The sequence below is a fragment of the Tenrec ecaudatus genome, chromosome 15 (assembly GCF_050624435.1).
Source record: "Tenrec ecaudatus isolate mTenEca1 chromosome 15, mTenEca1.hap1, whole genome shotgun sequence".
Lineage (NCBI taxonomy): Eukaryota > Metazoa > Chordata > Mammalia > Afrosoricida > Tenrecidae > Tenrec > Tenrec ecaudatus.
In genome coordinates, this window is record NC_134544.1 from 72,224,186 (window position 1) to 72,242,126 (window position 17,941).

The 17,941-nt window shown below is 41.1% G+C and overlaps 1 protein-coding gene across 2 annotated transcripts in view; it reads right to left on the reverse strand.

Annotated features, from left to right (window-relative positions):
• The window catches only part of LOC142427328 (uncharacterized), a 36,285-nt gene that overhangs the window by 9,301 nt on the left and 9,043 nt on the right, over window positions 1-17,941 (reverse strand). Inside the window, exons 2-4 of one of the 2 annotated variants that reach the window (XM_075532582.1) lie at window positions 13,792-13,989; window positions 10,722-10,848; window positions 3,192-5,705 (exon numbers count right to left, since the gene is read on the reverse strand). In XM_075532582.1, the coding sequence (XP_075388697.1) occupies window positions 4,495-5,409 (915 nt within the window). In that variant the 5' untranslated portion in view covers window positions 5,410-5,705; window positions 10,722-10,848; window positions 13,792-13,989 and the 3' untranslated portion in view covers window positions 3,192-4,494. Of the gene's footprint in view, window positions 1-3,191; window positions 5,706-10,721; window positions 10,849-13,791; window positions 13,990-17,941 lie in introns of those variants that run through there. The other variant, XR_012780030.1, reaches the window with a different exon arrangement.

A 17,941-nucleotide genomic window follows, 5' to 3' on the forward strand; every position in this document is an offset into this window, starting at 1 on the left:
GCACAGACTCTAGGGAACCTTCATGTATCTGAACTTGCCTTCTTCTCATTGGAATGGGCTTTGTCGATTTGACCATTTATTGAAAGGCAGACTTCAAAGTAATAGTTATCGGTTCAATCTGTTGACAATTCAGGGAAATAACTAGTCCTGTTTTTTTGTCAGTTAGAAATATTATTTTAAAAAAACCCAAACTGACTGCCATTGAGTTGTTGATAATTTATAGTGACGCCCATGTGGGTTTCTGAGATTCTAACTGCTTATCGGAGAAGAAAGCCCTGTCTATCTTGTTTGGAGTGGGCACTGGTATGCAGATCTCAGCCCAACACATAACCACTATGTCACTAATGTGAGTATAAAAATATTAATGCAGGAAAAATTTCTCAAGTGAGCTCCAAATTTTCTCCAAGCCATCAGATGGATGTTCAGTGTTTTCATTCCAGTGAATACTCACAAGTGTAGGTTTATGTAATAAATTTAACTTAGAATGATCTAAATAATACTGAATATGTTGAATTGTTATTGAGTTGGCTTCAACTCGCAGAGATCCCAGGTACAACAGGAATAAATACTGCCCGGAAGTGCACTGTGCTCACAGTGATTCCTCCGTTTGGACTCACCATAGCAGACTTTGTGACAATCCAGCTCCTGGAAAGACTGTCTTTTTCACCGACTCTAATTTACCAAGCATAAGACCATTCTCCGGGTTGTGGTGCTCCTACCGACATGTTCAAATGAGGGAGATAACGTCTGACTTGAATGCTTCCAAGAAGCCAGATGTGCTTATTCCAAGACAGACCTGTTTGTCCTTCAGGCAGCCCACAATACAGTTAATATTATTCTCTAACACCATAACACAAGTGCATCAATTCTTTTGATATTTCTGGTAGGGTATTTGACCTTTCTTAGAGTCACTCTTAGTTATCCCAATTGTGGCAGCTGTTTCTGACACTACAGATACTGTCCAGGGTTGCTACAGAAAACACACAATATATAGGACAGCATACTCTACGTATGCGACAATGAATACTCAAGGAGCAAAAAATAGCAGTAGCACTGATGTTGAAGAAATCTATATGGTGTCTTAACACTGGACAATATGAACAGGAATGTTCATCTTCAGAATATTAAGTTGATGCATGTAAGTTATGCTCAGGAGAACCTGGACCAAAAAAGTATGTGGCACAATGATTAAATGCTCAACTTTGAGCCAAAAGGTTGGCAGTTCAGAACCATCCGGTGACTCCCCTGGTTAAAGACCTGCTAACTTTCTGCCATCAGTATTTCAGAAAAGAAAATCCTATTCAGACAGTTCTTCTCTTTCACGTTAAACTTCTTTATGAGTCTCTAACAACCATCCTGCGCCCATGTAACTTTGGATGCTTAAAGCTCTATAAATATGTAGACATGTGCTACCAATAATTACCCAAGACACAGTGAACTTCAACGTAAGAGCAATGATAAAGACAGTGAATTCTGTTACATATTTCCCTTTGTTAGGTGTGTTTTCCTGCATAAAACACATACGATTTCCCAAGCACTGTTATTTAACCTGGGAAGAATGTTGTGTATTTTGATTTCTTTTTTATTATGTTAAGTGCCACAGAGTCAGTTCCTATTCTCAATGCCTCTCTCAGCATCATAATTGCAATGGATATTTTGAGCTCATTGAAACAGCCATTGTGTCAATCTATCTCATCAAGGGCCTTGGTCTTCATTGATGTCCTACTTTATCATGGTTGATATCTTTTTGAAGTGACAGGAATGATAACTTTCCATGAAACAAGGTCTCACCATCCTTGATTCTAAAGCACTCACTGGCTGTACTCCCTTCAAAACAGACCTATTTATCTTATTACCAGTCTGCCCCACAGTACTTTCATCATTCTTTTACAACACCATAAGTCAAAGGCCATCTCATTTTTTCTATGGCCTTCCTTATTCATAGTCGAGTTCATATCTATATAATAATATTGAAAATATCATGACTTGGCTTCTAAAAGTGACAGTTAAGAAACCTTGTACTATGGGCCTGTTGGTGGAGAGACAGGGCTATGGTGGTGCTGTGGGATCAGATGTGGTTGCTCACCACAAGGTCAGGGATTCAAACCAGACAAGGGGTCCTCCTGAGTAAGATGAACTTGTCTATTCCTGTAAATAATTATAGGCAGAGAAAGCCTAGCGAGCAGTCCTAACCAGTCTGATAGGATTACTATGAGTCAGAAAAGATGCACTCACAGTGGGTGTGGTTTTGGTGGAAGAGATTGTTCATTTCCGTGCATAAGCAAATGTGGCGAAGAAAGCTGATGGTTCCCGGCTATCAAAAGAGATCGTGTCTGGGGTCCTAAAGGCTTGAAGGTGAACAAGCAGCCATCTAGCTCAGAAGCAAAAAAGCCCACATGGAAGAAGCACACCAGCCAGTGCGATCACGAGGTGCCCAAGGGACCAGGTATAAGGCATCATGCAAAAAAAAAAAAAAAAGAATATATGTATGTGTGTGTGTATATATATATATGCATATATATATATACCATATTGAATGAAAGGGGAAGTGCAGAGTGGAGACCCAAGGCCCAAGTGTCGGCCACTGGAGATCCCCTCATAGAGGAGTTTAGGAGAGGAGATGGGTCAGTCAGGGTGCGAGGTAGTACCGATGAAGAACACAGCTTTCCCCCAGATACTGGATGCTTCCTCCCCACAACTACCATGATCTGAATTCTACCTTGCAGGGCTGGATAGGGCAGAGGTTGTACACTGGTACATATGAGGGCTAGAGGCACAGGGAATCCAGGGTGGATGATACCTTCAGGACCAAGGGTGTGAGGGGCGATGCTGGGAGAGTGTAGGGTGAGTGGGTTGGAAAGGGGGAACTGATGACAAGGATCCACATGTGACCGCCTCCCTGGGAGAGGGACGGCAGAGAAGGGGGGTAAGGGAGACTCCGGATAGAGCAAGATATGATAAAACAACGATGTATAAATTACCAAGGGCACATGGGGGGGGGAGCGGGGAGGGAGGGGGAAAAAAAAGAGGACCTAATGCAAAGGGCTTAAGTGGAGAGCAAATGCTTTGAGAATGATTGGGGCAGGGAATGTATGGATGTGCTTTATACAATTGATGTATGTATATGTATGGACTGTGTTAAGAGTTGTATGAGCCCCTAATAAAACGTTAAAAAAAAAAAAGAACTGTGTATTTCTGGTTTCAAAGAAGCCATGTGAAGTCCAAAGTGATGGAAGAGTCAACTTTTCATGTTGTCGATACCCAGTTTCACAAATATCCCATGAGATCTTGAAGCCAAGGTGATGTGACACTTGGATACACCACAGGGGATCAATGTAGTCTCCAGAATGCTTCTTGTAGTCTTATGTTCTTGGAACTTTGGTTCTGCTTCCTTATTTCTGCCTATCTGGATCAGCCTATTAATATGTTGGTCTCAAGTTCCCAGTTGTCAGACTTGAGATGAAAGTATTTAATGAACTAAGTGACCAACAAAACTCCCTTCACTGATCCCTCTGAGTACAACTGTGCTGGTAGGACACATTCAATGTGTACTTAACCAGCCTTTGTGAAGGCAGGCTGTCTAGGACGTTGCTTCATAGTCTCAGCCTAGAATTGTGTACTATCACTTTGTATACAACAACCGGAAATATAGTAGGGACAGAAAATGGATTGAGAATAGTGGCAAGTGAATCCATCATTGAACTAATGAAAATTAGGAAATAAGATTTTCCACATTTAATTCATGCAAAGGGATTCTCTCCTTTGTGAAATCTCTGATGTGCTTAAGACACCACTTCTGGCTGAAAGCTTTACTGCATTCATCACATGAAAGGTTTTCCTCCGGTATGAATTCATAGATGAGTTTTGAGATGTGCTTTCTGAATGAAGCCTTTGCAACATTCACTACATATATGGGATTTCTCTCTCTCCAGGATGAGTTCGTGATGAACAATGAGCGCATTCTTCCTGAAAAAGGCTTTTCCACGTTCACCACATACATGGGGTTTCTCTGGAGTATGAGTTTGCTGATGCTCAGTTAGCTCACTGTACCAGATAAAGGCGTTTTTCCACATTCACCACATACATAGGGATTAGCTCCTGTGTAAACTCATAGATGAATTTTGAGACCTCCTTTCCGAATGAAGCTTTTGCCAGATTCACTAACGTACATGAGGTTTCTCTCCAGGAGGAATTCCCTGATGAACACTGAGGTCCTTCTTCCTGATAAAAACGTTGCCACATTCACCACATACATGGGGTTTCTCTCTGGTGAGTTTCCTGATGAACAGTGAGCATGTACTTCCTGAGAAAACCTTTTCCACATTCATCACATACATGGGTTTCTCTCCAGTATGAGTTCGTAGATGATAAGCGAGAACAGTCTTTCCAATAAAGGCTTTTTCACATTCACCACATACATGGGGTTTCTCTCCAGTATGAGTTTGCTGATGAACAGTGAGTGAAGTCTTCCTGGTAAAGCCTTTGCTACATTTATCACATATATGGGGTTTCTCTCCAGTATGAGTTTGCTGAAGTGAGAGTGATTTTCTGAATAAAGACTTTTCCACATTCACCACATACATGGGGTTTCTCCCCACTATGACTTTGCTGATGAACAGTGAGAGCAGTTTTCCAAAAAAAGGCTTTGCCACATTCATCACATGCACGGGGTTTCTCTCCAGTATGAGTTCGTAGATGAGTTTTCAGATTTACTTTATGAGTGAAGCCTTTGCCACATTCACCACATATATGGGGTTTCTCTCTAGTATGAGCTCTCTGATGAACGGTGAGAAAAGACTTCCTGGTAGAGGCTTTTCCATATTCACGACATACATGGGGTTTCTCTCCAGTATGAGTTTGCTGATGAACAGTGAGAGCATTCTTCCTGATAAAGGTTTTGCCACATTCATTACATATATTGGGTTTATCCCCAGTATGAGTTCGTAGATGAGTTTTGAGTTGTATTTTCTGAATGAAGCCTTTGCCACATTCACCACATACATGGGGTTTTCCTTCAGTATGAGTTTGCTGATGAACAGTGAGATCACTCTTCATGGTGAAGTCCTTCCCACATTCACTGCATACGTAGGGCATCCCTGCCACATGAGTTTCACAACATCCCTTGAGGTATGATTTACTGTGATAAGTTTTGCCACAATCCAAGCATTTATAAAGCTTTTGTCCTTTGTGAGATTTTTGATAATGTTCATTGAGTTGGAACACGTTATTGTATTTTTGCCCACACTGACAGGTCTTATCTAGTATATGAATGAGCTGGCATTCATAGAGCAAAGACTCCTCAATGAAGGTCGTCCCACATTTATCACCAGTGTGTGGTTTCTCAATTTGATCAGATTCCTGATGCTGTGACTTCGAGATCCTGGATTGTTCACTCTCAGAGAATTTCATTTCAGTACAAAATTGCTCTTGCTCAGTGTGGAGGAAATTGTCCTCATCTTCCTTGAGCACAACTGACTTCTGTGTTTTGTTGCTTCTGTTCTGATTTAATTTCAGAATGATTAAATCTGATTTTACTATTTTTCCATGTAATCCAAACAACTCATACGTTTCCTTTGGAAGAAAATAATTTCTGTGCTGATAAACAGTACTTTCCAATGTATTAAATGTATACTATTGTTCCATTCTGTCCATGTATCTTTCACATTGCATGTGTTCAAGCAAATGGTCGGCATCTTTCTGGATTTCTATAAAAGAACAGAACATTGATTCTTTTCAAAATCTTGACTTACAATGGACTCCTTAAAATATGCATCGATACGAAGTAGATCTTTAGTGACAACCCTCTTATATGAATATAAATAAAACACTATGCTTAATGTTTATTGCTCATTGGAAGAAATACAAGCGTGTAAATAATCCAAATGGTAAAAATAGTTATTGTAGAACTCTGGTTGGATATGAAAGGATGAATGAACACAGATTTGGCATTTGCTTAAAGAGGTATATGAAAATGTACAACAAATGTAATAGAAGGAAGACATTGAGAACAATAGACCACAGGTCGGATAAGGCTTGCTAATTCCAGCCGGTCGGGCTTACATGTATTCTATTCATCAAGCTTTACTGAAAGACAACTGAGTACTACATAAAGTTGGAAATGTGAAAATTGCAGAATGTTCTACTTGGGGGAAAAGCATTTTTAGAAGTATATATGAAAGGTATTGTGGTACAGAAACATATGCTTTATGTTTATAGAGCCTATATTCTAGCTTACACCACTCATCTTTCAGTGTTGTCCTGCGGTGGCTTGCATGTTACTGTGATGCCAAAAGCAATGCCACCAGTATTTCAAATAATAGAAGCAGGATCAGCCATGGTAGATAGGTCTTAGTGGAATCTGCAGAAACAAGGACTGGGAGGAAGACCTGGGGATCTACTTCTGGAACATGAACCCCTTAGGTTTAATGACAAGGAAATAACACTGACGAAGTACCAACTCCTCAAAGTAAAGTCAACAGTAATGACGTGAATGGAGGAAAACTTGACTGAAAATGAGAAAAAATAGCTGCACACATATTCTAAGAATGTGGAGATGGAATATATGAAGTATTAACAACAAAAATCTGCAAGTTTTCAAAACAAAATGGAATGTTTAAAAATCGATTGTGTATGATTATTAAACTTAAATAGACTGGTATTGTCTACTTATAATTACATAATCACGTGGTTTAAAAGGCTAAGAATGACAAATGAAAGAAGCCTGGCATCGTATCCATCATCAAACAGTACATGGTAATATCTTCGCTAAAGAATAATTCTGTCAGTGGAAGGTTAATATTCATATGCCTGCAAGTAAGACCAGTTATAAGTGCTATTTAGATTGGTACACCAACTGTTTAAGCAAACGTAAACCGTGGGGAATCCAGCCCCACACTCAAATGGGCCCTTAGGAATAGTGTGTGCAATTAAGGAAGATAAAGCAGACAGCAAAACGGAGAAGAGTGGCCTCATCTCCAATCCCAGAATAAGACAGCGAGGTCATTTAACAGTGAGTTTATATAGTAGCGAGCCATGCAAACCTTCAGAAGGCACGGACACAACAGAACAGAATAGTGTGAACGTGGGAATATCCTGCATTCTTTTAGAACACTTCATGGTAAGTATTAGGCTGTGGGAAACTGAGGACCTAGAAGAGAGGACACAGCCTAATTGCTTATTCTCAGAATTAAAGAAGATTGCAAGGCCAGGCATTTGGGTGGAGGGAGGAATTCACATTTGTATATTGGAGAAGAATCCAAGTCACATTCTCCTAATTAAAAATTATCCTCACAATATCCTCTCATTATAGTGTTACCTTAATGATACCTCATACAAGCACATGGCTTATTACTATCTGCCAGCAATTTTAACTACAAGAGCAGACATGTTGTTTTTGTTCTCCCCACTGAGGAGAGAGTTACTTCAATTCACCTGCACTCACAACTGGTTTTCAGTTGCTCACCCAATTATTTCAGGGACCCCCAGGGTAAAAGTCCTACCTACCTTGTTAGGTAGGTAGGTGTCTGTGTGTGTGTGTGTGTGTGTGTGTGTGTGTGTGTGTGTGTGCTGGGGGAGGAGCGGAGGGGTGGGGGAGGGAGATTGCAAGCCCTGAGACTGTATAAATTGGTGAAAGAATATAAAGCCTTTTTATTTCTGCCCTTCAATTATACAACCCTCCCATAGGACCCATCCAGAGGGCATTTAAGAGACAAAGGGATACTTGACTCCTTGAGTGATAGCAACAAAGGGAACCTGATTGCTTTTTAAGCTAGGCATCTTTTAGTTGAGTAGCAAGAAGTGAGGCGCCTGTAGAAGCTGTATACTAACATCTTACTGGAGGGCAGTTGTGGAGAAAATTCTATCTGGAAATTGTGCATTTCAGCTCTAGCTTTATCCTTGGGACTTGTGGAGGTTTTCTTCTAACACTAGTACTGGTCTTCCAAGCCCTGAAGTCAGGAGTAAAGAGATAAGGCTGCTTTCATCCAGGTTCTCTTTTCCACAATAAAGAAATTGAGGGTGGGGAAGGGAGGGGATAAAGGAGAGCAGATAGAAAGGAAGTCAAGAGGAAAATGTTTTGAAACTGTGGTAGCAATTGTACAGTGATTGAACTATGAAATGTTATATCTGTAAGAGCTCCCCCAAAAAAGATTAAACATATATATTGAAAATTTCACATGACTTTTATAGTCTGATATTGATCAATCATACAATCATGTACACTGATGAACGTAACATTTGGGGAAGTTGTCAGTAGGTGGAAAATGTTACCTCCATGACAGAAAGGATATGCAAGTTTAGCAATAAAAATGTGAGATGAATGATGAATTCATACCAAATTTCTTATTAAACAACAGAAATGGAAACTATACATATGGATATTTCTGAATGGAACACATGAAAATCAAATCAACCACATCCCTAGAAAGAAATGGTGGAGAAGCTCATTAGTCAAAACATGTCCAGGGGTTAACTGTGGAACAGACCATCAATTGCTCAAATCCAAGTAGAAGCTAACCAAAATACCTAGATCACAGAGCTGAGAGACTATGTAAAGAATAAACTGGAGTAATAAAAGACTGATGACTGAAGACTAATGACTGAGACCAGATGAGTTCTGGGATGACACAAAAGAAATCATACATTTAGAAATCAAAAGGATACTTCAAAGACAAAAAAGAAAAGAGAATGATATTGATTATTCTATGCATTGTTTGAATTACAGTAAAAAATTCTGTTGGAATGTCCTGCAAAAATGTTCTTTAGAAGCAGCAAAGGTCATCTTTTGGGTTGAGGACCTGTTAAGAAGGGGTGGGCCTAAAGAAGGCACACTGCATAGTAAAGAATATAAAGCAGACATACGCTTAAGGAAAAATCCAAGAATACAGGATGTTAAAAATGCCCTTTCCACTTACAAAGTTATTGGAGGAACAGGCAACTTAAAAAAAAATCTTACATGACGCAGGCGGCCATGGTGCAATTCAAGCACAGGTGAGCCAATCTGGCAAAGCCCCTGGACCCCTAACCCTCAGTCCTGTGCTCATCTCCCTCCTGCCACAGGAACAATTAGAACGTGCCAGAAGTTCCTGATTCAGGTACAACGAAGACAGCTGTTGGGATTGCTGCGGAACTGCACTGACAGAGGAGCATGGAAGCCATCCTGAAATCCTCTCCAGGAAGCTGTTGGAAGAGCCAGACAGGAGCTTTCTGACAGTGGCAGTGAGGAGCCTGCGGTGGCCCCCAGTGAGCCTGTGCTTCCCAGTCCCAGGCAGACTCCGGGTCTGCCTCAGCAGCGCGCTCAGCTTTCCAGAGGCAGCATCTTCGGCCACAGCTCCAAACTGACTGAAGGGAAACAAATCCAAGTCATCTTCGTCAGGTTGTATGCAGCCCGTCTGGGAAAAGCAGCCCTGCTGTTTTAGGCAGTTTTGTACTTAGCTGTCTGACAGGTCTGGTTTCTGAAGCGTTTTGCATCCTGTGATCAAAGTCCATTGTGCCTGCACTCCCAACCCGTCCCCTCCTTCCTCCCATGTGTATGCGCGTGTGCACACATTGGAAAGCGGCCTGTGTGATACTAGATGAAGTGTGAACAATTGGATTTCACTTTGAAAGTCTCTTGGGTGGGTCCTAAGCAGAGCAGGTCACTTAGAATTAAAGTATTTGTACTTTTCTAAGAAAAACAAAACAAAATCTTACAGGTAGAAAAAAATTGAAGGTGCGGTGCAAAATTACATGCTAAGCTGATAACAATTTCTTGCTAAGAAGGTGACTTTAGATACCTGAAAATAACCGAAGTCATAAATGTGTTTCACCAAAAGGAGCAAACTATGGAGAAACATGTCTGTTAAAGAATTCCAACAGACAAGGCAATTTGACCGTCTCTAAAAGAAAATAGAAAGAACTTATTTCACCAGAATGAGGAAAACTTTAAAGGAACAGGAGAACAAATGAGAAAATGGGCACCAAAATCTTTAGAGAAACTCAAAGGTGGGGAGCTAAGAAAGCACAAAGGAGGCCCATTTATGGTTCGAGTTGAACATCCAAGATGGTGCTCCATCTGTTTGGAGAGAGGCTTGCAAGATGGATATTCATAATAAGAGAGACGCATATAAGAGAGGGAAAGTTTTGAGAATCTTAAAGAAAGAAAATTATGGAAGCAAACATACAATAGTATAAATCAAATAAATGGAAATTTAATCTCATTTAGAGCTACAGGGGTACTTTTCTCAACTGCTAGGAAAAGTGAGTGCTCACATTCAAAGAAGCACAGACTTTTATGCATTTTCCAACATCTATCATGGATGTGAGGCCTTCTGCCCGTTGAATCAATACCCCCAGCCTATTACCCTTAAGGTATTTTGACTATACACCTGATAAAATTCCACTATAGCTTGTTTCTAATACCGACCACAGTTCTCCTTGTTACAATTGAGAGAAAGATTCTGGGGTGACAACTAGATAACCTGTTCATGAGAAATTACACAATCTTAGACACACCAAAATTAACCTAAAGTTTGTAAAGCCTGCAGAATGTTGTATTTCTAGGAAAATAATGTTCAAAGGAACAAAGTGTTCTCTCAAGGGCAGAAGACCCAACCCACTAACTTAAGACCAGAGGATGCAATGAGAATCTACCTCTTTGAGAACACCACAGACACTGCAAAAATTTTAACACATAAGACAGGAAACGCCAATGACGAGGCCAATGACTTGAGAATTCTCCTCACCAATGGAAACCAGGTTGCGATAGTTCTCCAACATCACATCCTGATATAGGGTCTTCTGAGCAGGGTTCAGGAGCTGCCATTCCTCCCAGGTGAACTTTACAGCCACATCGTTGAATGTCAGTGATTCCTGTAGAAAGAGGAGTCGATTTAATGGCGTATTTTATACTTGAAGATTTTTAAAATATATCTTACAGTAAAGAAAGCAAAACAGTAATAAAAACTATTGTGACAGTGCATTCCATAATGTGTGGAAAACTGAGGACTTGGTAGAAAGTATTTGACCTTATTTCTACATTCGCAATTATGGGGACAGAACACGAGCCCTATTTCCAGAAAGGTCCCCACTGTTCTAAGAAATGTTTTCAAATACACATTCATATAGCTCTCCATTAAGGAGCAGTGTTAAAGGAATTACCATAGTAGATGAACAGTTTCCGTGCCTGGCTACTTCATTATGCCTGAAGGTTACCTGTAGATCAGAGAAATCTGGTTCTATAGCTAAGCCACCATAAATGTCACAAATACCTGGGGAGGGCTCAGGGTGGGATTGAAATCAACTAGCACTAGGTCAACAGGGTGACTCACCATCCTGCTTATTATGTTACCCGCTGATGATAGTACCCACTGACTATGTATGCGCTAACTGCATGACGTGCACGCCTATGGAAAGATCTGTAAACTCCAGTACATATACCCATTGGAAAATACATTCACTTTCTCAGTCCTGACATAGGTTGAGGAGCCCCGTGCCACACTGGTCTGTCTTTAATATTTGCCACAATTGCAATGTCGCTCCTGAGGATCACTGTTCGAGTGTAGCGGACTCCCGTGCTCTATAATAATGCACCCACTCATAACATTAGAACTTTGAGGTCCAGTGAAACTATCTGAATGAGCTAGAAACAGCCAAAATTTATACTTGCACAAAGTAGATAAACACCTGTTTATTATCAAATGGAATTAGGACTTCTAGCAGTATCAGTGTCAACAATTATCAGGAAGAGTTCAGATGGGGGAGGTCAAACATACCTCAACTCTCCACATTTTTGTTAACTCTTAATCAAGTCATTCCTCCCACAGCACTCTATGTCTCATTGATAATCTGTTGCTACGGTCACACAAAACTCAACAGATTAAAGTGGTCTATTAATGAACAAGGTAAAACTCGGGTTCAGGAACAAAAAGATATAACTGAGAACCAAGATCAAAATGTTCATAGGCAATATCTCCCTTCCTGGATGCAGTACAACTTTCTAAGCTCTTAAATGTCACCTTAGGACAAGCTCCTCATGACAACCTTAGGACAAATTCTTCGCAGCCACTTTCAGACCAGATTGCCTTAACTTTAATTGCAAGGTTCTCTTGCACTTGCCATCTTCCACCACATGCTCTCCAAGGGGTCTTCATAGTTTTGTTGGGTGGGCCTCTGGAGCCCTCCTAACCTTGCCTAGGCAGGGAAGGTGCTAGGTTGACCCAAGAAGCCATCATATCAAGAGGGAGAGAGAGAGAACTGCCTGCACGCATGGTATAAGAAAAGACAGTGAGACATTGGTTTGTTGATTTGGCTTTGTTAGACCCTGAAGCCACATAGTTCACATTGATCCCATGGATTAGGGATTTGCCAATTTCAATAAATGCATGAGCCATTTCCTTGAACACCTGTGAACCCCCTGTGTGACCTGACTTGAGAACTTCCCCTACTCCATGAGTCAACAGCTTGCGGTATGACTTTCCCATTTGGGTTCCTCATCCCCTGCAACTTATTATCTGACCAGATTCAACAACTTCACTTTGTGAGGCAGTGGACTGTTGTCTGCCCTGATGATCTGGTTCATCAGCCTTTGCAAACACATGAATGAGGAGAACCGTACAGATTGATCCCTGACCTCTATACAGATTAGGGACTCACCAGAATCCACATCTTGATGAGGTATTTGTTTACTTGACGAATATTTAGCTTTGTGAGATGCTACAAAGTAAATCATGGAACACCGTGAACCTCTATCTCATAGGCACTCACTCATCTACTGCTGGTTCTGCAAAATGAACGTTAATATTCATGGTTCAAGAGCTAGACTGATGGAGATAATGACCAGGGCAGAAGGGACACAGTGACAGAGTCAACGGTTACAGGTCCAGAAAGGACTTTTCAGCCAAGATAGTGAGGCAGGCAGGCAAGATCAAGAGGAGGATATCCCCCAAGGAGATGAGAGAAGGCTAGACAGATGGAACTATGAAATGAGCTTGCCTCCGTGGGTAAAATGTCTGAGAGGGACCGAAAGAACAAGCCTGCCCTGAAGAAGAGCAAAATTTTCTATATGGCTCTTTAATATGAATCCCAATGTGCAGCCTATTCATTCTGATACCAAATTATATGCTGTTACTTAATAAAACTTGTACCTGTGGCTCTGGACTGTACATTTGCACAGGGCCACTGCAAAAAGTTAATGAGCACAGTAGGAGAGGACTGTGGGAACAATAACTGGTGCCATCACTGGAAAAGTATGGAGAGTACAGGTATGCTTAAGCTCTGCCTCATATGAATCCGACCTGACGTTGATGGTTGATTCTCTCTCCTGCATCTATAGTTAGAGGAGGGGAGAAGATGTCAATCATTTTTGAACCACTGTTGGCTGAGGTTAAACATTTGGGTTTTCAATTTTAGATTCATTAATGAAAATGCGGCTCTTTTGGAGATTATGTAACACATCACCTTCAGAAAGAAGCATTAAAGAAACTTAGTCAAACAAAAATCCCATGGAATACAGACACTTCTAAAGAAATGATCTTATTTCCCCTTAAAAACTAGGCATAGCCTATAATTTGAATGACTGCCATAGTTTGGCCATAGAATAATGATTTAGATGATAACGTGATCCCAAGAATCTTCAGAGACGCATTATGTTCAATGTCTCCTAATCTCAAGCCCAATACTGAAATCAGAGTTCAAGTTTATCTCTAACGTCTACAATTTCAAATTTCCACTTTTCCAATGAACTGGATCTGTATTATGCAGGTTTCCACAATCCCAGTATGAAATATAGAAAAGGATAAAACACATCAGAATCACCTGGGCCTTGGTAATTTTCTTCGGTCCTTAGAACACTGTCAGCAACTGGGATACTCTATGTTTGTCTTATCTGGATCAGCAATAAAGATGTTCACAAATTTCAATCTCTTATGAGGACATCCCAGAAATAATAATACCAAAATCAGGAACTTCTTCCTCCTTCCTGTACGCCGCTGCTGGTGATACACAATCTGCAAGCTGATGGGAGAATACAATGTGAATAACACATAATCTGTAGGTCCAAAAGCTATAACAATTCCCTTCCTCTGACTGCACAAAGTCCTCAATACTGTTAACTGTGCCCTTACTGAGTGATGGAAAAATGATTTTATCATGAGCAATAAAATCTAAAACTCATAATCTTCAGACATGTGAGTAAAGATGGCTTTATAATAAATAGAGATTGGACAATCAAACATACATTGGACAAAGTCAAATAAGCTGTCAAAAAGAAACAAAAAGCAGGATCCCTACCTCACAGCATACGTAACGATCAATTCCTTACTGTGTGATTCTCAAGGAGAATGATAAATCAATGAACCTTGAAGATGGTTATGTTAAGTAAAGCAGCTGGAAACATTTTAAAAGGGCTATGTAAAAAAGCTAGTATGAAGTGAACACTATTTTCTAGAGGAACTATACATTGTAAAATCACTTTAGAAACACTGTAAAACTCCCCATCAAGTAGAGTTAGATGTATAAGCTGCTGAGGGGACACAGGAGAACTGCTCGACCGAGTTTCAAAGACTGTAAAGACATGACAAGCAGTTAATAGGTATGTACCTCTAACCTGGAGATTAGCAGTCCAACCCTTAACACACGTCAAAACAAGGGTTCCATATAAACACTTATATATCATCTATTACATTGAATTTTTTTTATATACAGCTTTCCTCAAGTTCCTAAATGCTTCTTTTCCCCCTCAACCCCAACCCCAAGTATCATGATCTGAATTCTACTTTGCAAGTAGGGATAGAGCAGAGGATGTACACTGGTGCAGACAGGAGTTGGAAGCACAGGGAATCCAGGGCGGATGAAACCTTCAGGGTCAGGGGAATGAGTGGTGATACTGGGAGGGTAGAGGGAGAGGGGTTGGAAATAGGGAACCGATTACAAGGATCAACATGTGACCTGCTTCCTGGGGGACGGACAACAGAAAAAGGGGTGAAGGGAGATGTCAGGCAGGGCAAGATATGACAAAACAATAATTTATAAATTATCAAGGGCTCATGTGAGAGGGGGGAGCGGGAGGGAGGGGGAAGATAGGGGACCTGATGCAAAGGGCTTAAGTAGAGAGAAAATGTTGTGAAAACGATGAGGGCAAAGATTGTACAGATGTGCTTTACACCATTGATGTATGCATGGACTGTGATAAGAGTTGTATGAGCCCCTAATAAAACGTTTAAAAAAATAGATTGAAATTTATGTACAGATTTTGGAATGAAGTAAGAAGTATATATCCCCATAGTGAGTGCACTTTTGAGTCCAAAGATAAATGATGTTTTAATGTAGCATTATTTGTAGTAACCTAATGCAGTTTGACAGTTGACCTAGGCAGGCCCGTAGAGAGGAGCTGGCTGGAAAGGAGTGCAGGCAATCTACTTCAAAGGCATTCTCCCCTGGGGGAAGATGATCTACATCTTTGGACAATTATCAGAAAGGATTCAATGGAGACCTAATCAAAGCGGGGACACAGCAAACAGACACTCTGTTGTCACTGTCATCAGCAACCCAAACCTAAAACCCAACTCACTGCCATCAAGCGGGTTCCCGTTACAGCAACCCTTTAGGAGGTGGACCTGCCCCTGGTGAGTTTCTGAAACTGTAGCCCTTTACAAGAGTAGAAACCCTGTCTTTCCCCCAGGTGTTACTTGTAATTCTGAACTGCTGACCCTGCAGGTAGAAGCCCAATCTGTAACCACTAGGCCTTTTGCAAATTGATTACTTACCCAGTGAATTCTATCATTCAGGGAGATGAGATGAGACATTGGACCATGATGGACAGGACAGCATGGGCCCCTGTACACTGGCGCTCTCCTGGGGTCAGACCCCAGGAAGCATGGATACCTACTTCCCCTCAAGCTCCTCCACCCTGGCCCCACCCCCAGGAGCCCCAGGGTTGCTCACCCTGTTTGGAGTCAGGTGAATGGATCTGGTTCACAACCCAGTCAGAAGTTGAAATCTTTCTTGTGAGGCTTCAATGTGCAAGACAGTAGTAACAGACTTCTAACTCCATAGACTGGACTGCATTTCTCAGTGCCAAATCTTTGTTGATGAGCAGACAATTTTGAGAAACATGTCAGGTTCTTGGCCTATACTTCTTGAGCTAAATATTGACCACCCTGAACCCTTGGAATCAAAACCATGCCCTTATCTGAGGGTGCTTGCATTAAAAACAGAGCCCACTCTACATTTACAGAGCAATTTTACCAATTTCTCAAATATAATTATCAACTTTGGATCCACATCCTATATGTATACAATATTCATTTTCAGAATAAAGTGCAAGTATTTTTTTAATAAATCATTTTATCGGGGCTCATAAAACTCTTATCACAATCCATATATACATCAATTGAGGAAAGCACCCTTATACATTCGTTGCCCTCATCATTCTAAAAATTTGCCTTCCACTTGGGTTCCAGGAATCAGCTCATTTTCATTTTAACCCCTCTCCCTCCCTCACCACTCCCCCCTCCCTCATGAACCCTTAATAATTTATTATTTTATCTTATCTTACACTGCCCGGAGTCTCCCCTCACCCACCTTCCTGTTGCTCATCCCCCAGATAGGAGGTTACATGTAGATCCCCCAGATCGGTTCTCCCTTTCTACACTCCCTTCCCTCCAAGGTACAAGTATTTAAGGCCTCATAATTCTCAAGCTTCATTGAAGGTAAACATCTTTCTTCACCAGAAATCTAACTTTAAAAGGAATATTTTGTGAAGAATGTTCTCTACCAGCCAGTACTACCCCAAAGACTATAACCCTTGACATATTTGGCGAATGTGATCAAGTTGAACAATGCTCTTACATGCCACTCCAACCGATGCTTAGCTTTTCATCAGGTTTAACCTTCTCCAATCTGCTTGCATCCTTTGTATTCTTTACAATATCTATTATGTGTGAAGAAATGCCTATGGTTGGGTAGCACATTTAAGTGCAACACTATGGTAATTACAGAAACTTCTTGTGGAGGTGGACAACAAGTGACAGAGAGACACCAATAGGACATCGAGATGTACGTTGGCCAAGACAGAGATATCCTAAACAAGAAAACAAGCCAGGCGAATCCTTACGTGCTACTCTTTTAAGCTCTTCTGCTTACTGATGTCCAATTTAAAAGCCTTTGGGAAAGACTGCAGCCTACAGTCAAGGAATGGCAAGGGGTAGGGAGATGGGTGATCCCAAGAGCCAAGGTGAGGCCAGAAGCTTAAAAGTACAATGTGGATCCAGGGAAGAAATGACTGATCAACGATTTTGTCATCTTGGCCTACATTCTGGATTCCAAGCTTTCTAGGTAACGCTGACAGATGGCAAACAGCAAAAACTGTAGGAGTGGGCTTATTGGCTTGGGTTCTAGGATGTCCCATCCACAGTCTTGGTCTGCTAGGGAGAAGAGGAAAAGCTAGTGCCTAGACTTGAGCTGGTGAAACATGTTCCACCAGGACCCAGTTCGGCAGGACAACAAAATGAATGTGGTGGGAAGAGGCAATGGTGTGATAAAGTAGTGAGGCATTAGCCTGAGTGGTTAGTTGGATATCATTGTCACTTCCCTTTTGCAACCCCCAGGGTGTCTCTGAACGCAGGACTGTGAGGTTGCAGTTATAGGATAAGGGGTGTAGACTAGTGCTCCTCTAAAACAAATCAGCAAGTCAGACAACTAGAGAAAAGCGCAATTTGTTTTAGACTCTGTCATGTATACCAGTCATGAAGCTTACTTTGAATATAAGGCTCACCATTGCACCGGGTGTTAACCACAGGCTTCAACTCTAGCGCCTTACATTGGTTGGTAGCAGAGTAAAGTTGGCTTCCAGGCCCCTCCTGAGCAACATTCTTAATTTAAGCTTGATTAAGTTTTTTTTTTTTAAACGTTTTATTAGGGGCTCATACAACTCTTATCACAATCCATACATATACATACATCAATT